At 39.6% G+C, this 22,461-nt stretch overlaps 1 protein-coding gene across 9 annotated transcripts in view; it reads right to left on the reverse strand.

The window, feature by feature from the left end:
• elna (elastin a) overlaps positions 1 to 16,354 on the reverse strand; it is a 49,225-nt gene extending 32,871 nt beyond the window's left edge. For 4 of the 9 annotated variants that reach the window (XM_035680489.1, XM_035680486.1, XM_035680484.1 and 1 more), the window contains exons 1-5: positions 16,055 to 16,352; positions 5,013 to 5,081; positions 4,215 to 4,262; positions 3,146 to 3,235; positions 2,905 to 2,931 (exon numbers count right to left, since the gene is read on the reverse strand). In XM_035680489.1, the coding sequence (XP_035536382.1) occupies positions 2,905 to 2,931; positions 3,146 to 3,235; positions 4,215 to 4,262; positions 5,013 to 5,081; positions 16,055 to 16,130 (310 nt within the window). In that variant the 5' untranslated portion in view covers positions 16,131 to 16,352. Of the gene's footprint in view, positions 1 to 2,904; positions 2,932 to 3,145; positions 3,236 to 4,214; positions 4,263 to 5,012; positions 5,082 to 16,054 lie in introns of all 9 variants that reach the window. The other 5 variants (XM_035680485.1, XM_035680483.1, XM_035680491.1 and 2 more) reach the window with 4 other exon arrangements.
• Between the last annotated feature and the right edge of the window lie 6,107 nt (positions 16,355 to 22,461).

The raw sequence follows: 22,461 nt of genomic DNA on the forward strand, positions 1-22,461 counted from the left end.
GGCCACAGTTTGGACCATTTCTTCTTCTCCTCCATGGCTCCTCCTTGTTGCAAATTAAATGAGTTTGACGTGTTTGTTTTGCAGTGAGAGAAAAAACATCTCAGAAAAACATGCTGACGTTGACAATAGGAATTGATAAGCTCGGTGAAATACGATTCTGATAGATCGGATAGTTTGGAACCGGTTCTCAGGTCCCTATCAGGTAGTGGGCGGAGCTATTTCAGAGACCCAGGTCTGCTGAGCTAGTATTGGACGGACTGAGAGCCTGCACCCATTTGCCTACATGTCTTTGGCTGACAACTACTTCTTTCTGGACTAATCACAAACAACAAAACCAGTACAAAAACGTCTGGCCGCTCTTGGGGCCTCTGTTTGAGATGTTTTAGCTGCTGATGCCAACTCGGGGGAAGCCCCAAAAGACCCACTGCCAGCCAGCCTTCAAATTCTTTCCTTTAGTCATTGCTATTTTCTTTCACACACACCTCCCCCACAGTGTCCGTGCCTCAACACTAATAAAGAGCTGACTGCTGGTCATTCTCATCCATAATAGGGATGGTCATTTATTAGAAACACAATAGTGACTATAATATTTCCATCTACTATATGATATTCATAACGTAGGCAGAGAAATGCTTAATGAATTACTTCTCATACAAATGTTCCTTGCTCTAAGGTTGATGTTGTGTTGTGTGACATATTATTGTCATTTTTTGGACAATGAGAGAAAGGTGGGACAGCCAGCATGTTGTCTTTCTTTCTTTCATCTTCATTGTCAACTGATGAGCTAAGCATGGACACACACTGCAGATATCCCACCCAGGCGCATCCTTTCTCAACCTAAAACAGACTATTGTAATGCTACAATAAAACTAACAGTGAAAACAGTAACCTCTATGTTTCTCGTTAACTGCCTTCACACTGCCTGAAAGTGACAAGAGGCTAGCCTACGAAAGCCAAGTTTTGGCAATCACACCGTGAGGATTGAATCCACCTTCGCTTGAGGGAACACAGGAAAGGAGACGGTGTCCAACAGCTGTTCATAAAGAGAAAGTTCCTCTTTCCAGCTTTCGGTGTATTGTCAAAGCTGGATGCTGACAGGCTTCACAATTAGTGTAACATTTACAAGGTCTTGCATGAGCTACGCTGCAATTCACTGCAGTCACGCTACTCACATAGCCAGCTGCTGTTCTCCATTACTGGCCAGGCAAGGTGCGTATCTGTGGAATTCAATGTCACTGCTTGGCTTTCACATAAGAAAGAATGGCAGTTTTCTTGATATGTGTATGTGACTGAGTCTGCATCTAAGAGTAGTTTATTGTTGTTTGCATTAGTGTCTCTTTAGTAACAGAACCCTGCTTTATATATTAAAGGGTTAAAAAAAGGTTTTATAATTTTTTCTGGCATGTTTTCTGTGGCACGAGCCAAACAATGACTAACTGATGCAGATGCACTTGACCTGGCTTTGTGAGAGGCTTACCTGCTGGTGAACTTAAGATGTACATTTGTATAGTAATGGAAACTTCATATTTGTAAGGTATGTAGAAAGTTGTCATGTCCAAATCTGAATAGTTTCAGGCAATATTCGTCTGATGGAATGGAAACCAATAATATCAAAAGTCGCCGCCGATGGAAACATTCAGAGATTACTGAACACAATTACAACCATGAAGCGGAACATATTACAGCCCCTTAGTGAATTTAAGTCTCTCCTTTCATTTCAAAGATTTGTAAAACCTTAGCTGACCCCTAGCTATTCTCTCCCTGTGTTGACATTTTCTTTTTTTCCATACAGCAGAGCACCCTGGCCTAAATTGCTCTAATTTCAAAAACAAAAGGAGCTGCGTTTAACATTGTTTGCCTTCCGTTTTCTCACTAATGTAATTTCTGCCATGTACGCCTGATGAGAGAGAGGAAGAACTCATGCATATAAAAGCCAGAGCCATAGTTCCCAAGTAAGGCTCTGCTGATCCAAGCCAAAATCAACTTCCACCAAATACTTGATATTAGGTCATTTTCACAATATGGCTCTCCCGCAACTCTTGTCCGAGGGTGGGGTTGTGGCAGTCCGGAGGGACTCCTCTGTAACCTGCTCCATGTGTTATCAGGGCTATAAGACGATTGCTTGGTTCCTTATCTTTCTAAACACATAGAGGTAGGCTGAGATTGTATCAGCAATTCTTACAGAAACTAAACGATGGCTAAACATTGCTGAAGTACCAATGCAGCACAACCTGTAATACAGCAAAGGAAAATATTTACTGTACTGTATCGGAGAGAACGGCCGTGGTAAACTTCAACACGGAGGTTTCCAGATATTGTAAGGGTCTACCATTACAATAACATTAATCAGTGCTCTGGCACCATTGTTTGGCAGGCGTTGATGGCCGTTTGCACTCTGCCAATCATCACTCCCTAATACAGCAGAGGTGTAGGAGTGGTGGAATCTCTCTGTACTGGGTGGGACCAGTCAGCTGCCAAGCCAGTGTAAACCAACCCCGACAAAAACCCAGGGATGATAAGAAAAACTTGGTGACAACCAATCAAAAGACTGTTTCTCTTTAGCCATTGCCCTGCATCTGTGCAGGTCTCCCTATTCTACTGGTGTGTGAACGTAATGTGGTTTATACATTTAGCTGCTTTATCCAAACCATAACAGTACATTATATTTCCTTCCTTTCAAGGCACTGTAACAGTATATGTAATGCAGAGGAACTTTCCCTGGTGTAAATAAACAAAATCTGTTTGCCTCTATTACATTACTGCTTTACAGCTGAGAGAACACAGGCTTGTGACTACATCTTAAATATAGTTCATATAACTGTAAAACATTTTCAGAAGACAATTTGGATGAATATTATGTACCATTTTAACATATGTGAATACAATATAAAACCCGCAACTTACCTGGTTTAGGGGCCTTTCCACCTTGTCCTGTTGGGTGAAAACATGAAAAAAAAAAAAAAATTCAATAATAATTTACCGTGCAACCATTTAAATTTTGATTTTATGAAGTCAGGTTACAATTCAATGTCAATTCAAAAGACCTGTTCACGTACAGACAGCTACAATTACATGATTGATCTATTCAAGAGAAATGTTTTCAATTTATGAAAACTGTGTCTGCAATGTTGTTTTATCTTCATACCTCCCAGTCCTCCAGTGCCCAAGCCACCAGGCCCAACACCTGCTGGTACCAAACCACCGGGGCCTACACCACGCCCTCCACCTCCATAACCTCCGAATGTTCAAACAGACACAGATGCTGTAATACTGTCACATTTATCATTATCACCTGCTAACAGTGTTTATGTCATAATGATCATTATTTAGGGTTGCCATTGTTAAGACCACAATTGCCATTCTTACTGACCACTGAGCTTGTATGAGAGAAAACAGGCTTCATATTTCCAAACCTCAAACCTTATAATGTCTTCCAATAAACTGGCTTAACAGTGGTGGTTAACCCCAGAGCACATTGTTTACTGCCACAGTAATATCCCTAGGATTTAATTATTCTTAGATTGTGGTGGTGTGACAAGGAAGTCTCACCATGTGTTTCCCCCAGATCTGACCAAACTGTCAACAGGGAATTTGTCTTTACAACAGCAATCTGTTTCTTCTTGCTTTTGTCAACATAAAGGTTGGGCAGCACCCAGATACAAAGTACAAACATCCAACTATCAACTTTTAGCTCACAGTATTAGAATATCACAATTTTAAATGTCTCATCACATCAGTTCTTGGCTTTAACACTCTTAGCTAAAAAAGGTGCACAGGGTCAAACTTGTTCAGCAAATGGGAGCTGAAACCATGCCAGGACACTTCCTACGGTTGGTGGACTGTTGCTAAAGTGGACTGTGTATGCAGGGCTGAGTGTATCTGCTATGTGCGAAATGACAAACCCCAGATAGAATATCTGTGGCTGTGCATTTACGAGGCAATGGCCATTTGGACAAGACAATCAAGACCCTGAGAAAGCAACACTGCTTTCATGACAGTAAGATTTCTATATTGTAAAGTTTTAATTTAGTTAAAGCAAACATTTCACATCTGAACCTCTGCAGGTATTTTCAGATTTATTTTACAATATAATACAATATACTACATAGAAACAAACAGTAGTGCATGCAACAATTTATGATAAACCAGATGCGATTTAAAAACTGATTTTATATATGTGGAAAAATCATAAATCTAATGTCTCTCCTACTCACCTGCAGCTTTAGCTGGTTTATAGCCCGCAGGGACTCCTCCAGCAGACCCTTATAAAACAACAGTCATACAGAGTATTAAGTTATAGTGTTCCTATATGTAGTCATGTATGAATGGACAGTTTTTTGGCCCATCATCATTTTTACACCAGCTGACTTTCGTTTTACTTTCTCTTAGAGCATGTTGTGGCATCTCGTGTCATTTTAAACATGCAGACAGAGCATACATTACATACATACATTATGTAATATGTATGCATTTATACATATATTTGCATTTGTGCTTGTTAACTTAATAATTCTTATTTGTTGGTGGTTGTTAAGAAAATGTAATGTAGACAGGGAAAGTGCAGAATGAAACAAACTGAGACACATGAATTTTTTCGGTCTCTGTAAATAATATTATAAAAAGTAAAAGAGTACGGCCAAGACCTGCTCTATATAAAAAGTGTCCTGAGATAACTGTAATCATTTGGCGCTATAATAATAAAACTGAACAGGATAAATGTGATACAGTATCGCTTGAAGGAAAGACAAAGAACACTTTGAAGCACTGAATAAACATCAACTGTGAATGAGCTATTGTATATATTTGATGGCAAAACTCAATTACAGTTTTAAATATCTTTACTTTTAGTTTACATTCTGATATTTTTAGTCTTTTTAGTAAAAGCTCTGGTCTACAGTAGTATAATTTAACTGTTATACATCTGCTAAAGACAAACAGACTTTGTTTGTTGTGGCTGTTTACTGGAAATGTTTTGTTTAAACTGTCCGGACAGTCATTGGAGGCTCTGTTACCTGGAAAGAATCCAGTTCCTGGTCCACTGCCTCCTGGTCCAATCCCAGCACCAGCTGGTACATACACACCTGGAACACACAACAGAGAAACCAAACGGTCACCGTCTATCACCAACACGTGGGACACTGGTGAAAAGTGTGGCCAAACAGTTTTTTTATGTTTTTTTTATTTATTGCAATGCTTGTAACAGCATTTATAAACAATGACCCCATTTATTAGAAAAACATTCTCAAATACTTCCATCATGTGTGACCCAGACAGCAATCTGTCCTTTGCATACACATCTGCCCCAGTTCATAGCAGTGATGGGGCGCATGAAATGAAATGTGAACACAGCAGCTCCAGCCAGAGCCAGAGTGAAAGCAACAGAAAGAAAAACTTTATAGGCTTGATTAGGAGAAAATTACAATTGTTTTCACTCTGATGAGGTATTGCAGTTGGAGACTTTGTTTCAGAAAGAGACTACAGCACTGCGGACACCCCCCCAAACCCCCACCTACATCCCCTAGCCTCATTTCTCGTCTGATTTCTGGCTGCAACCCAGAGTAACTCCTGAGATGGTCGTTCTGGATCCCAGACATGGTGGCCTCATGTGTGCAAGGAACAGAAATACAAGAATGGGAGAATGAAAAAATCCTGCAGTTGTTCTGGGACGACTAACAGCTAAATCCAATGGGACCGGTGAGCTAAGGCCAAAATTACAAACTTATATTTTTTGAGGGGAAAACCTGGTTTATATCACTAAAAAACACAACACAATGGAGAGAATGGGGCTGCAGGACCACAATGATTATGTTTAATGGCTCTTACATGTGTTGGGAGGCCAATTAATTTAAACCACATGTCAAAGGCGTTCATGTGTTTATTAGCGAATACTGTGTGAACACTAGGCTTTGAGTTCTGTCCACTGAGTGCGGCCATTAGGGGAAGAACATTACAAGGTATTACTGTCCGATCTAGCTGAATGGAAATTCGTGACAAATTCCACTGAAAAATGCCAAAAAGTAAATATCTGTGCAGTTTATTAAGTATGCCTGCACATTGCTCCATTGCACTGGGGAGGGCTTTGATCTCTTCACTAACAAGCTGTGACATATTTAATGGGTTTGTGCCACAATAACATCAGTATTCTGTCTATTGTACTGCTGAGGTTAATAAAATGAGCAGTCGTCGCCAGTCAATGGAGGAAACCAGTGAAGTGCAACCACCCCCCTCCCCCCAGGATACTAGTAATGGAACGGTTCACATAAAAAAATCTGAACCGTTCGGTTCGCTAGTCACGGGTCGGGGCTTGTGTGTAATGTTCGGTTCATTTGAAATAGGCTATGAGGTCAAAAAGGCAAAAACTTCAAATAAGGTTATTGGGGGAAAAATTCCTTGTGCCAATCAGTCAGTGAAACGTTTCAGTTGGCATGGAGGAAGTCTGCAGCTGTTAGTTTTGGAAATGGCAAGTGGACAAGACGGAGTAGCCTACAGTTAGAGGATCCGCCAGCTTCGTTTCAGTCTGCTGAATGGGAGCGTAACGGATTTAATGTTACCTATGACAGTGATGGAAAAAAAGTGGTGGATAAACTGGCTACTGTGTGCAAGCACTGTGCAACACGTGTGGCTTATGTTAGCAGTAATATTTTTATGAAACATTTGCATCGACATCACCCCCCCATGCGTGTCCGTTGAAAGCGCAAAGAGGAGTGTCAGGTTGGAAAGAACAACTCCTTCTTCCCACAGCATTTAAACAGCCTCTCCATGCAGATTCAGACTGGGCACAAACCATAACTAAAGCAGTGGGGGACCTTACATCGAACAATACGCAACCCTATGCAGTCATGAAGGATTGGGATTTCATCATATGATAGATAAATGTGGTAAAGGGACATACAAAGGGTCATTCATTCATTCACACACTGATACACAGCATTGGAAGAAATTTGGGGATCAGTATTTTGCTCAAGAACACTTCGATATGCAGTAGGAGGAGCCGGGGATTGAACCACCAACCTTCTGGATTAGTGGCAGACCATCTCTACCTCCTCAGTCACAGCCAGACATTTTTACATAAAGATAACAGAGCAGCATTTTTTTATTTGAAATAATTAGAAAACATTTTCTTTTATTTAATATTTAATAATGAAGTGTGTCTAGTGTCCCTTATGTTATTAGCCAGAATTTTGTTAGAGCCAAACTGTGAATTTTATGAACTGTTCCAGTCCAACAGGATATTGAGATCAAATAAGCGTGGACTGACTGGCTTGTAAAGACAATGAGCAAAAGAGTGTGCTTTCCTTTTTTGGTACAAAGTTCTGAACATTTGTCTACACTGCAGAATCTAAATGCTAAATGAGTTATTAATGTTGAGAGGTCAAGAACAACGCTGTTATGTGTACGTAGCTTCTTCAATCTGCACTCAGTCCGATTAGAAAGGGGTAAAAACATTTTTCTGTTTTTGTTTAAGAGAAAAAAAAGATTTTTCATGCAGAAAGCAGCGTGCCAACAGGGGTTTGCAGAGTATGGTAATGTACAATGTAGGTCAATTTGTCATAATTATTTTTTTTCAGAGGCAGTGCAAAGGGGAACAGATATGGTGGCAGCTGTAGCTTTTACAAAAAAATGACTATGAATGAACATCTGGACAGATGAGAGGAAGGTTGCCTTTTAATTCATCTTGACTGGGAAGATCTGGGAGCTGGACGATCGCATCGGGTTTCTTGAGGTTTGGCCTCGTAATACTGAGGACTGACTGAAGAGAACTCGAAATGCTGTAGGCTCAAATAAAAATGAGGAATAAATAATAACGTCCAGGGTTCTGCCTTTAATTATCAAACGGCTAAGTCAACACAAGTAATGTATGTATGCCTCTGTCAGTTTGCCCATGCAACAGGCTCCACAGCAGAGAACTCAGGTGCAGGCACCACACGTCGAAGTCGAGTGATTGTTATCAATTCTGCTACTTCATTTCACAATCAAAAGGAGGATTTCCTGTCTCGGCACTGCAAGCGGAGCAAGTGGGAGTGTGTGTCTGCACCAGTTTTCCTTTTGCTCAGAATCCCATCATTGCTACTGTACAACTACTGAACCTGATGCACTACAGAGTGCATCAGGTTCACTGGGACCATGAATCCAAATATGGCACACACTGACCTCTGCCAAATGACCTAACCCACCTCAATAAATTTGAAGATTTCTTCATGATTTTCGTTATTATCGTCATCATCATCATACGTTTACTTTCCTTGTGAACTCAGCCAGGTCATGGGAATGTGCTGGAATGTGTGTGAAGGACAAGATTGACTGGTAGAGCACAAGGGATTAGACGAGGCAGAATTTATTTCACAGTTGACTCCAGTCAGAGTGTTTGTGATATGATTAATGTTGGTGAGTAAAAAAAAAAAAAATGTATTACCATGGTGTGACCTTTATTAGTGATCTGATCTTGCAGGAACAATGGCTATTCTAATGAAAGATAAGAAGGTAAGAATGTACAAACCTTGTAAATTAGAAGTTAGAAGCCATTACTTAAAAATATATTATTCGGCTTGAGGCAGATCATTCCACTCTAACATAACGAGCAATTTGAGAGAGTTTCACAACTTCTTATGATTGACAATGTGAAAAAGAAAAGACAGGGAGGCATGAATATATTACTGCCTGTGACAGGGATCAGCAAGTAAAACCGCTTTTTGCAATCAGTTAAATACAATGACGGCTGTGAACTGAACAGGAATGTTCTACTGTTTGAGCCCAGAGTGCATTTAGAGGGTGATTATGTACATGCAATCACATCCCGACAGTGATTTTCATTTATCATCACTCCACTTAACGAGTTGACCTGAATGTGGTCCAACTGCAAGACTCAGCTGACAGGGTGTCGGTAAGCTACAAATGGAGCCAGTCACCACCAAATAAGGAAATAGAGGAAAATAAGTCTACAGATATTTAAGGTACATGATCCGGGAGTGAGATACTGACACTTCCTGCAATGTTTTTAAGTCTAACACAGTGTGTATCTAGAAGTGTTGGAACTATTATATGAATTATAATGCCCATATGTGTCTCACATGGGTTTCTGATGGGCTGGAATTTGTCTCCCTTTCTGGCAACTCAAACGCATTATCATGTGCAATTTGGACAACCCTATCCCAAGTGTGATATTTGTCTCTTACCATGTGGGATAAACATGGGTAACCACAGGCTAGTGAACATTTTTAAATCATTAATTTTTTTCTGTTCTGTCAAACCAACCGGTAGGAGCAACTACTGCAGGGCCGAGGATGTGATAATTCACCACCTCACTTGAGCTGCTGTCCATTATGGCCCCCATCCTTGGCCCACCTTTTAGAGGCAGTGCAATTAAACACAGACTTTTAGAGGTAAGGGTGAGAGAGATACTCCACCAAACAACACGAGTCCTGAAATTCCAAGTATGCATGTCATGAATTTGTTCTTTTAACTACACAGAAGTGTTTTAGTGCGAGTTTTCCTAAAGACACTTTTCACATCAATTCCCAAATCTAACAAGGCAGCTGAGAGATTTCATAATCAGAATTTAGTTTCTAGAGGATTCAAATCTATATTCAGCACAAACTGTACAATGTGTGAAAAGCTGCAAGGCTTAGATAAAAATCATTTTCATACACAACATCTGTGTATGCGAGTCTCAGATTCCCTTGTTTTGAATTTTGATAAAATGACGTCGTCCACTAGACACAAGCTAGCAGGTGGAAACGTATCCAGCGCCTTGTATGTTTACTTTTACATCATGTCATGTTTTGAGTGTCTGCCTGGAAAGTAGGAAGTGACATGTTTATCAACTGTTTAGCTGGCAAGATAATTTATTTGATATTTTGGCTGAGCATCAAAGCTGGTGAAACAGCCTGGAGAAAAAAAAATCAATGATTCATAAATTTATCTACAAATTGCAGTCTATGTGGAAAATTTATACTGGCTTAATACACTTAACTTTATGGGGGATAAGGGTTATTGAGCTCACAAATAATGACCGAATAGAAGAGAGGTTAGGAAATTGTAAGTCAGAACTTGTTTTGTTATTGAATAAAACCAAAGCCAATGACGGGTTTTTCCGTAGTACCTCCCATGTTAATGACAGTTTTTACAATTGCTCTTTGTGACTTGAAAGAGTTTAGTTTTACCTCATTTACAACAAGCTGGTGAGTAATGTGACATTTCCACGACCCTGCGCTGCAGTTGTTTAATAATTGGCCTTTTACGAACTAATTAAATGGCTAGAAAATAATTAGTATGGTACTTACTGTAGGTGTGTACATACACAACACTCGCACATGCAACCTCGCAAAAGTTAATTACAGCTTTCCTCATCCTTTAAAAAAATACCATTATCAATAATGATCACAGTGCTGCACAGTCTTTGTTTAAAATATCTTTACACCACTTCAGCCACATGATGTTTACACCATTCTGGACCACTATTTCCATCACCTTCGATAAAATAAAATAACATAAAATGTTTTGGCAAACTAACAAGTGTTTGCTATGTTCAGACGTATCCAAAACCACAGTCCCAGAAGAAGAGGTTTGGTTCTCTCTTTATGGAAAGCTCTCATACTGCAACCCAGAGCAACAGTGCAGTGAAGCAAACACTGTGGTTCCTGGCACCCTCACATCTCCCGTTATCAGACATGTGACAGCTGGCCTACTATCAGTCACCCCTTGCACTGTCTATTTTCCACAGCATGTCGAGGGCGGAGGAGGAAAGTGTGAGGAGCATCAAAGAAAGTAAAAATTTAAATACATATTATTCTTGCACTCCACCTTCTTCTGCACTTTCCCAGCCTTGTCTCAGTGACACTTCTCTGAAGTAAAGCATGCACCGGTAAAAAAACAAACAAAACCCTACAGATGCAAATATTTAAACCACTAAGACTCGATTCTAATCTTGTCATTGTTCAATTGTTCACTTTTTGGTCTCTTAAAAGTTGACTGAAAAATCATTAAAGGATTAGGAAAGACGTGCCTTTGAAATAATAATAATAAAAAAAAATTATGACTGCTGTAGACTCTCCTGTAAAAAGTATTTCAAAGCTGAAGTAATGAGTCATGGTTGAAGATGACCATCGGCTATGTGAAATCACAAAGAGCTACTGGAACAAACAGTTCAAATTATGACTCCATTCCAGAAAATAATTTATGTGGTTGTATCATACAGTAGAAATGTCAAAAGGACCATAAAGGGGCTACATTTATACAATGTATCGCATGCAATTATATAAAACATCCATCAAATGTCAGACCAAATAAAAGGTTAATTTTTTTCTCTAAAGCTCCTTCAACATTATATATAGAATTAACCAATGCAATACTTAAAAATTACAGAAATATGTTGTTTTTGAAATTATGTTTTTAAATTAGCTCCCTGAAATATTGTAGCTCAGCCTCTGATTTGTAAGAAAGAACACGACTGAATCATCAATCAGCTTTATGAACGAGATATTGACATTTCCAACGACAAAAGCAGTTTACAAAGCTGAATAAGGAGAGTATAAAATCTATAAATTTGTGGAAGAAAACAAAATCTTCACGATCAGTCCACTGTGCACACATTTTATTTAGTGTAAGTAGGAACTGGACCTGTTCTCCAGTAGTTGTGTTTTGCTCAAACCCAACAAGACAGAAATGCGGTTTGTGTTTAGACCAACTTATTGATGCCAAAGGCCTAAAGGTGCCACGTTTACCCCCACTCTCTCCAACAAAGTGCACTGAAACTAATACAACACAGCGTACAATGTTTTCATCCAGAGGCTTTTGATTATATTGACGTAATGTGTTTAAGCAGAATTTCATTTTCAATTTTATTACCATCCCTTCTCATCAGTTCATCATCAGTTATGGATTTTTATTAAAACAACATTTTTTATACTAATGTTGTGCTAATGCTGTCCTGTTGTTTGTAAACCTAGAAGAGCTTGGATCAGTAGGCAGTTGTGGGTCAAGATGAAAACATTCCTGACAGGAGCCATTTCAGATTGCTGGCCCAGTGAGACCGCTCCCAGCAACTCACAGTCTGGTGAGGGCTGCTTGCAGAGTGGCTGGAATGAATCATCTGAGTTAATGTGCTTCTTTGTTAAAGACTTGGCAACGGTTGATTGCAGACCAAACATCTCTCTGGGAGATGCTAGGACTGACATTTATCCACAACCAAAGAAAGTAAGAGCATGAGCCGAACAAATTATTAACTGGTATGTGAAGATCCTCAGAGTAACTGTGCACATGCTGTATATATGTACGTAAAGGCCTCTGAGTCATGAACATGTTGGATCACAAATAAGCAGGAAGGAATTTGATGACATTAAACAATCCATCAGGTTTACAAAGGTAAGACTACTATTACTAAAAAATGATATGTATAGTGTTAAGGAATTGTACCCTAGACGTTTGCAGCGCAGTCCTTTAGAATTATGTGTATTAAAACCATCCATCCCAAACCTCTGGTCTGATCCCTACAACCCTCTTAACAGTAGTTACAGTAAAAATGGTCATAAGAAACCTGTGCCAAAATCTAATTGCTTTTGGCAAGGAGCTTGGATGCAGAGAGTGACTTTCCAGGCAACATGCTTTAGTGTAAAACAGCAAACAATGGATGGAATTGTCCAATTTCGTAACACTCTCAATCACACTGAGATGCATAGCTACAAATATGTCCCCAGCATTGTTTTCTCTAGTGCAGCAAGTCGTCAGCGTCACACTTGGCCCAGGCAGCCAATTAAATTAAATGAGAGACTGGCTTTTTACCTCATCTTTGCTGTTTTGATGCCGGTAGATGTGACAGGGAAACGGGGGGAATTCATATCTCATGTTGTGATAATTTCATGTAGGTTACTTGTCTTTGAGAGAGAAAAACTGCAAGAGCTCAACATCTGCTTGAATCCATTATTTTCCATTAATCATCATTTGATGTTGTGCAAGCAGCCCTGCTCCACAGGTGCATCAGCTGTTTTGCCCAGCGCACTTTGCCAAGGCGTTTTTGAAGCAGCCGTGCCTTCAGCGATCTGCATCTCTGTCTGATCGGCCCTTAGCGTGAACGCACGGAGGTTGCAGGCAGTAAACCTGGGTCAGTCAGTGCTTGTAACCAAAAGACCCCTTTCCAAATGAGTACTGAATGAGATCACCTCACTGTAAATTACACCAAGCCACTCAACATCAACAAATTAAAATTTCTTTGTGGCTCCAGCATTAAAGAAGATGAAGAAATTGAACTAAAACCTCACTGAAGAAAAACCTCTGTATCGTACTCAGATGGGACTTCGAATGGTCTATTTCTTTGATTGCAGTGTAAGTTGTTGCGCACTGGGATGCCCATGTGTCACATTAATACCTTATGCTGTGGTTGGCACTCAACCTTGCCAGAAGAGGGATTAGAGCCAGAGAGGTGTCCATAACACACGCTACCAATAAAGCCTGAAGCACCACTTGCTTGGGGGAATCAGGACAATCAGTTTGGGTATCTACCAGCAATGCTGGGATAGTGCTACAATTCATCACTAGTGGCATGCCATCCAGTCTGCATTTATTTTGTTTAACTTTACCTACAGCCAGGCCGGTGTCACTGATTAATGTATTAAATTCCTCTGAAGTCTCAGGGCTGAATCTGGGCAATGCCAAATCAGGCAAACTGGCTTCCAGCACTACTAAAAAAAACACCACACAACCTCTTCAATTCTTTGGAGACTGTGAAAGAACAGAGCAGCTGTTTTTCCCTCTTCTTCTTCCTCTGGACTGGAATTGTGCTATTAATTGTGTCCTCAAAAAGCCAAACTAAAGACTTTGGCAAAGGTCCACCAGTGAATTACGACATATGTCAAGCTAAGAAACAGAAATACAAGGGGGGAACTGATAGACTAGGTATTTCAAATGTAAAGGTAAATAATAAAAAGCATAATTTGGTGTCATTTGCACCTCAGGAGATGTCCATTCACATTTCTAAATTGAGGAATGTAGTGAGAAAATTTAATGAACCATCTAGGCCTGCGTTTGATTCACTTATCAAATGTAGCAATGAAATAAGGTCACTGAGCCCAAGCTGCGTCAAAACAAATTTATTTGGATAAGAATAACATCCAACTCCCTGTATCCATGTGACAGATGTTGTTTGTTTGTAGAATGTGAAATAAGTCTGCCTCTTCCATTGCACGAGGGAGAACCAACAAATATACCACGCTACCTGCACAAGGTCATAGGGTAACATGACAGGCAGGGGGCATATTTATTAACAAACTCCTTCCCAGATGTTTCCTCCAGGACCGTAACTCATTTACACTTGTCGATGGAAAATATTCAGGCAGGCCTTGCACTCCATCACAATTCAAGGGGTGAATTTCGCAAGCGTAAGACGTGTTTTCTGTGCAGAGGCATTAAATGAGTGGATTGGGTGTTAATGAGGTTCATGTTACACAGATAATTGACCCTCGGATCATGCTGAGTGTGTTTTTCCAAGTGCACAGACACAGATGGAACTAGTTTGAGCGCCGCAGAAAGGTTTAATATAGATACCTTCAAAACTCACTTGAGATCAAAGTTATGCTGCTAAGCCAATACTGATATGTGTTGGCTACTTTACCTGTTATATATTTTGCCTGAATGCACCTCAAAATCTCAAATGAAATGTGGCTGGCGCAAAGAAAGAAAGGATGAATGTGCTTTAAAACAGAGAGAAGAAGGGCAAATACATTTTTTAATGATGCGATCTACTTCGTCTTAGTCAACATGTTTGAATTAGAAGAGAATAACACAACTGCTAGGACAAATGAGACTTTATATGGACAAAATATTTCTTTTAGAAGTTTAAAAATCTAGACATAATGCATCTGAAGGGACACTGGGAGATAAGGAACATAAACAACTGGGACTTTTAAGCAAATAAATACAACAACAAAAAAATTACTTGACTCCAGCATACCCAGCCCCAGATGCTAAACATGTTTTCCAGTTGGAGGCTGAATAACTCAGAGAATTTCAGCCAAAACACAGACCAAGAACCAAATCAAAGCAATGCAGAAAGCAAACTGAAAGGTTGAATGAGAGTGGGAGGCATGTTCAAAACTTCTCTCTCTTAAACTGCACTTGAGGCTAATCCCTCATATCATGCACGTTGCTGCTTCATGGTTTCTGGGCAGAACAGTCCTCTCCAAGAGAAGACCCGGTCAAAGCTGTAAAGGTGAAACTTGTGTGTACACTGACTGTCCACCGGGGAGTTCATCGGGGGTGAATTTAAACTATGTGGTTTTGTTAAGTGGAAAGAGGGACCAGCTGGAACCTTCTCTTCCTGACATGTTACACGATAGGGTCTGCAGCCATGTAAACATAAACTATGTATGCATAGATGCGTATGCAGGATTTCTGTCTGAAATACATTACAAATACATTCCTAATATAGAGGACCACAAAAATGGATGGTTGCTTAATTTAGAACTTAAATGTAGATTTCACACACACACACACACTAATGATATGACAAAGCAGTATTATTATAAAGTTATGATGCACAAAAATATCAAGTTACGCTCTGGACAGTGCTGAACTTCACCTCTAACTTGTATCTAAATATGTTGCAAAAAAACTTCCTTTCTATTTATTATAGTGTTTTCTTTAACAGCAGTGTGATGAAAAAGCACTATTCAGGGATTCAATAAGTGTTGCAACACTAGACAATTTAATATTCATGACTGTAGAATGGGGGGCTTTATATTATTAATCTATTTAAGTAACCTTACCACAAAAACAAAGCAATGCAATTGCAGAACTGTCTTTTTAAAGTTAAAACTGGGATTAACATCAGAAGAAACAATCAAAGTTAGCACTCACTTGCATATAAATCTACTCTAAGGTACACTGCAACAGGTAGATAATACATGGTTCATATATTATATATAATGTTTCAATTACAATAAGTACTTCTTGATAGTTTTAATAACTAGATGTTCAGTTTAAGGTCTAAAAAAATGCACCTGTTTTAAGTCTGTGATTGATGCAGCAAAGATCTTGGTTAAGCTCACCTGTAGCACACACTTACCTCCTTGAAGAGAGGGCTGAATCAGTGCTAAGAGGAAGAGTCCACAGAAGAGCAACAGAATGTTTCTGTTAGCCATCTCGCTCCAAAATGCACCACCCCTCTCCCGATCAGCTGGTTTTATTCTCTTCTACCTAATTACCACAAGCCCAAAGTCTTAAAGAGTGGGGGAAAAAATGTGAAAAAGGGGAAAAGATATGAGACTCAATGTAATTAAGAGAGGGCAAAGACTCTTGTTCAATGGATCACTTTGCTTTTTTCCTCCTCTATGTCTGGTGTTGCTGTTTTTATTCTGGTCACTCCTGCCAACAGCACAGACGCTGCTGCCAGCGAGGAAAGAGAGAGAGAGGGAAAGAGACACACACACACACACACACACAGGGGGAGAGAGAGAGACAGAGGGGGGAGAGACAGAGAGAGACAACCCCCCCGCCCCCCATCCAGAAGGAATTGAACTGTCTGCCAAGCATTTGCATGGATACTGAGAGAGCGTACTTATCTATAAGAGTCAAGAGAGAGACCGAGGACGAGTACACTGCATACACACATAAATACTTGCTCTCTGTGGCTCAAATTTCCTGACTTTGGTTTTCAACACAAGCAGTAATATTACTTTTTTTGCTGTTTCTTCTAAGCACGAGATTCAGAAAACTTAAAGGCAAGAGAGACAAGAACACCTCAACTATCAGCATGTGCCCACGATATATATAAGAGCAAGACATTACAAAGTCACTGGCTGCATGAATAAGCTGGAAATAGCAGCGCACTTTGCCAGGCAGTCCATGTGTGGAAGCCAGTTACAGAGGATCCAGTAGAGAAATTAGAAAACTGTCTGCATCACACAGAGATGACAGAAAGCAAAGAAGCCGAGAAACATCAGCCCACTCCTCTGTGCAGTCTCTCAGCTAATTTATCAGGATAATTGTCACTGACAGTCTTGTAACATAGATAAGGAAGTAGAGTAAGGACCGAGCTCCGGCTTTAATGACTGCTAGAACTGTACTTTAGTGAAAAGAAGCTCATAGACTCGACCCCCGTCAATAATTGAAGTATAAGCAGTCCTACCAATGTGCTTTTAGCAGGAATCTCAGAGTAGAGATCACCAAATCCTGAATATGGCTTTAGTATTTCTTTAATTGGTTTACAAAGCCAGAACTCTTATAATACAGTACCTGTACAGCAGTGGTCAACTGTATCGTATCATCAGACCAACACAGGCTAGCGGACCTTTATTTCTGTTTGGTAGAGCAAAAAAAAAGAAAGGTGTGAAACAAACAACTGCTAAAAAAAAGCCTCAGTGTATTTTCTAGTGTATGTTTTGAGACTTTATTTACAAAAAGACACTTCAATCAACTTTGTAAACAGCTGTCAGATCTTGTGGCGATAGGAGATTGGCACCAGAGCTTTATCGCTAACAGGACACATCCTGTGCAGACACCTGTGTGCAGATTCATCTTGGCTTAACATGTCTAGCGATTTCATAGAAAACACCTCACCACTGACAAGGCTGTCATTGTCCATCTTTTTGTTCAGCTCTGGGACACATTTTGGGGATTTCAAGTAGAAGAAGTTGAGCAGAGGTACTTTTTTACTGGCAAGAGCTGCAGCCAAAGTCATTACTCTCTCAGACACAAACCTGACAGACTGGGCTGTTGCACGCATGCTAATGGGTTCTGCTTTCCAAGACACACAGTATCCTTCATAGTAGTGACGTTCACCATTAGTGTTCATATTCCGCTCATGCTGATTTCCTTTAAGTTAGGTCAGGCGTCCTAACAGTATCAGCTGTTTAAGGTTTGTTCAGTCTCAATGCAAAGCATATTTTTGCTTGAATTATGAAGCAGAGTCATTTAACTACAGATAAAGCATTTTTCACTCAAGTGGAAACAATTTCTACTTGATGCATCTTCTCACCAGTCTGTGCAGCTGAGAGCAAATATGTTTCTGTTGTAATTTATCACGCAACTAATTTTCTCATTACACTCTCTTTGTTTCTGCCGTACACTGAGGTAGTGTAATAAACAATGCCAAGCCAATTATTATTAGACTGAATCTAAATTGTGGAAAATACAAGGAGAAATTGACTAGACTATGTTAGACACCAGCTTAATAAATTATTACTCTCAAAAAGTTCTTGTAGTCCGGCACACATAGGCTCCGGCACATAACTGAATGTACTGTAAACAAATGTTCACCAGCATGTCAATTTGATGAGCTGGCCGACTTGGTTATTAACGTAGCGCAGCAGGTTTGTTTATATACACTGAATCGTTTAGATTTTATTAAACTATTTCCTTTTTTTTTTTTGCTTTGGTTTTCTTCAAGGCACACCCATTGTGCTAGTGTGTCTTACCACGCCATTCATAGCCAATGGTGACTTAGAACTACTTATATGTTCCTATATCATACATACTGGAATGATGATATTCAACGAGTAAAACATCTGTTTTTCTCAGGGAACTCATCAGATACATGACAAAACCACACTGAGGGAGTCCAAAAAATTATTACAGTCAACAACAAGGAACTATTTGAAGTGCTTTCAGCTCTTATGATTACAGTAAATCATTAGTTTCAATCCAAACATCAGGAGGACACTGACCTAATGCTGTATCCTGCATGGTACTATTCTGTCCATGTTTGATTTAAGACCAAAAGTCCCAGCTGACTCGTCTGTTTGGGAAGCAAAAGTGTATTCTGGATGAGAGTAGTGTTTTCCTCCATTTATTTGTGAGTCTAAATGTCTATTTTAGCTCATGTCTGGTACTCCTCCTTTGGGCCGAGTTGAATCGTGTTTTTGCCAAAAAGGCTGAGATTAAACATGGACTTTGGTGAAGGATGATGAGAGGTCACAGAGAACTCACTGTTTTTAATTAAACTATGAACTGTAAGTCCTTTATAACAATTATGTTGCTGTGATGGCTTGACAAAGTATCAGTCAACAAGTGTGACTCTGATCACCATTGAAAAATGTATTAAATCAGGTTTCACCTCAGATTGAAGTTATTAGGTTAACTGTAGACAGAAACAGAACTCATCTCACAGTAGCTTTTTTTTTTTTAAAAATTAGTGGTACCTCATGACAGTGGCGGTGTTACTAGCTTTATACATAAAGAAGTAGCAGTATCTAGGCTCACAGATCAGTTTAGCACATATATAAATGTGTCTAGGAGCTAGCAGAGAAGCGCTAGTAACATCAAGGTTGTTCTTTCACCATTCCCCGGTCAATCCAAGCCACTGATTATGTATGTGTGTATATAACATTGAAATCAAGAGAGTGATTTGTTGCCGAGAATTTGGACCTTCTTTGTGTCTTTTTCACATTACATTTCCCAACATGCCACAACATGCAGGCGTCCTAAATTCTCTCTTGGAGACAACCAAGGATTACAAAAGACCCTTGCTTTAATGGCTCTGCATCTGCAGGCACAGTTGGCAGCGCATCACAATATAATCCATTTCAACCTTTCAAGTACATTTGGCTTCGGTAGGAGGGAAATTAAGTCTGTAAAGACAACTTTTGAGGTCATCGCCAGAAACCATATCAACTCACTGAGGTAGAAGTTTATTAAAATCAGAGACACTGAAGGCTTTATTTACTAACATACTTATTACTTCTCTGCTCTAAAACTTAATGACTGAGTTTCCCCAGTTCAGCAATCAGTTTAAGACCAGCCTTGCAACTCAAGTCAGCTTCAATGTTCCAATATAATCCTGGTCCCAAAGACAACAGCGTTGCTCTAAAACTTAATTTTAGACTTATTTGGTGAATCTGCTGAAATAAGCGAGATAAAACAAGACATTTTCTCTGTTTGTGTGTGTTCTTCTCACATAAGCCAGGGTGACACCAGAAAGTACACCAAGATGTGCTTCAATATTAAGCACAGGAGGAAATACTTTCTGTCAGTATTTAAAGGACCAGTGTGTACGATTTAGTTGCATCTACCAGTGAAGTTGCAGATTGCAACCATCTGAATACAACTCAGCCTTTCAAGTGTGTAGGAGAAGCTTTCAAAACTCATGAAAGGCCCAATCTAAAGTCAGCGGCCTCTGTAGATAAAAACAGCTCATTCTAAGGTAACAAAAACAAAAATATTAAAATTTTCATGCGATTATACACTAATGACAACATACCTATGAATATTATATTCCATTAATGCTAATAGATCACCCTGAGTGTTACACACTGGACCTTAACAGCCAAGTGAAACAAGTGTTTTGGTGAAGTAAACCAGACCAACAGTTTTATAAATGCTGTGTTGCCACAACCAGTTAATTTTACTGGAGTATAGAAAAACAGTGACAGGCATAAAGAAGTTTATTTACATTGATCAGATTCTGGCATAATGGGCAAGTTATTACTTTGAGCTGCTGGCACTTCTGCATAGAGAAAGGTGATTTCCATTTTCAACATATGTACATGTAAACTGTATAGACTATAGACCACCCACTCTCCCTTTCCAACCCACTCATACTGTAGGGACCATGATGTCACATGTGATATATTCAACATCTGTTGCGTGAGCAGGGACATATTACCTTTACTGGTGGCATTCACGATGAACTGATTTGGTTGCCTGTGACGGTCTCAGGTTGCTGATACAGATGGTGTTGTTTTCTTGTGTATTGCTTGTAGCATACTGTTTAACACTCTACACATGGACTTGTATTGGTACAATGAACCTTTGTTCACTGGGTAAGTGTTTACATCTTGCTGTGGGGTGCTGTACTGGATCAGCTCTGAGATCGTTATCATGTAATCACAGAGTGAAGTTGGCCAGCTGTGTTGGGTGGTTCTAGCGTAATATGCATCGTGACATGCCAAAGATTCTTGGATCTTCTTTTGATCTGAAGCTGACACTGTACAGATTGGTTTGAGGCCCGTCCACGCTGTATTTGTTTTACGCTACCAAAGAACATGCAAAGAGTCAACCACAATGGTCAGACCACAGATGAATGAATTCTTCCAGCCTATGTCTACTGTTTTCAAGTGAAAATCATCAGAGACTGGTAGATCAAGAGTGCCCTGGTGCAGTACAAACATCATTCATTTAATGGCCCCTAGTGTCACCAGAACACACGAACAAGTTGACTGGCCAACCTCCAAAGTGTGATACACACATCCAGACCACACTCCAGATGTGGTTTTCTCTGCAGTTAACATTGCTCCATATACCGAAACAAGTTCCAGTGAAGATCAGATCCAAGCCCAGGCACCCTGGGAAAACTGATGAGTTCTGGTAAGGGCCAGACCAGGCTGCAGGGTGACTCACATTTGGCATTAAAATCTTCAAGACTCTAACTTTAAGAGAGTATTGCATGCACTCAAGTAAAACACCCAAGTCTGTATGTATCCATAATGACCTTTATTTCTCAGATTATACGTGTAGCTTCTCTGTTTCCCAAGATAAATGAGTTTATGATCTTACAAATTAAATATTAGGGTTGAAAATCAATAATTCATCACTCACACATCCTTTAAACATGACTAGTGTACTGAGACAGTTATTTCCATTATTAGTTGTTTGGGTGGAGCGCAACTATGAAAGCTTTGTGTTCTTTGTTGGTTCCTTTGCATAGCTTTTTGGCTATACACAGTGTTAGATTGCACTGGCGCTTTAAAGCTCGGGTAAATCAAGCATCAACCAACTTTGTGGTGGTGCATTCACATAATAACATAATAATTCTTCATGTAGCTTGGTGAAATCTGTCTGTAGAGGGAAGCTCAATGCCAACTATTTGGTCAACAACTTCAATAGTGTCCAACAGCTATTACAAATTAAAGCACATTTATGCCATTACATGACTTTGGTGTTGACAGGGATAATCCTACAACTATGAGCTACCATGTGCTCACTCATAAATAATACTTAATAGTGAATAAGACCCACAAGTAAAAGAAGCTCGTGCAATATTTCCTTTGCGTAAACTGAGTTATGTACAGGTTTTGATGAAAAAACAAAAATATATTTGGTGAAAATAACTTAATCGTCACCAATGTATCAAATGCAATTTCTGAATCTGCACAATAGTTTCCACCACCTCAGTCAGTTAAATAAAATAGTGATGCATTAACCACTAAATGTTCTGACTTTTGCCCCCAGTCTATCAAACAAAGCAGTGCTGGCAGGGTAAAGCAATGACACAATTCACAGTGACAAGTGATGCTTAAATGTTTGTAGAATTTTTCATTTTCAGCTTATCAGACTGTTTCTCAGGCTTTTCTTTTGGAGTGGCGGGAAAGTCTGGCTGCATGCCAGTAAAGAGTGAGAGAGACTGAAAGCAGCAGAATTCCTGGGCAAAATATAAAATGCAGACAATACAACTTTTCACTGTAGTGTCCAGCAACAGACAAGCATAGGATACCGCAACCATTAAACGAGATATTAACATGCTGTTGTGGTGGTACC

This window comes from Morone saxatilis, unplaced genomic scaffold, assembly GCF_004916995.1.
Source record: "Morone saxatilis isolate NCDOM2014 unplaced genomic scaffold, NCSU_SB_2.0 Contig8, whole genome shotgun sequence".
In the NCBI taxonomy this organism is placed as follows: Eukaryota; Metazoa; Chordata; class Actinopteri; family Moronidae; genus Morone; species Morone saxatilis.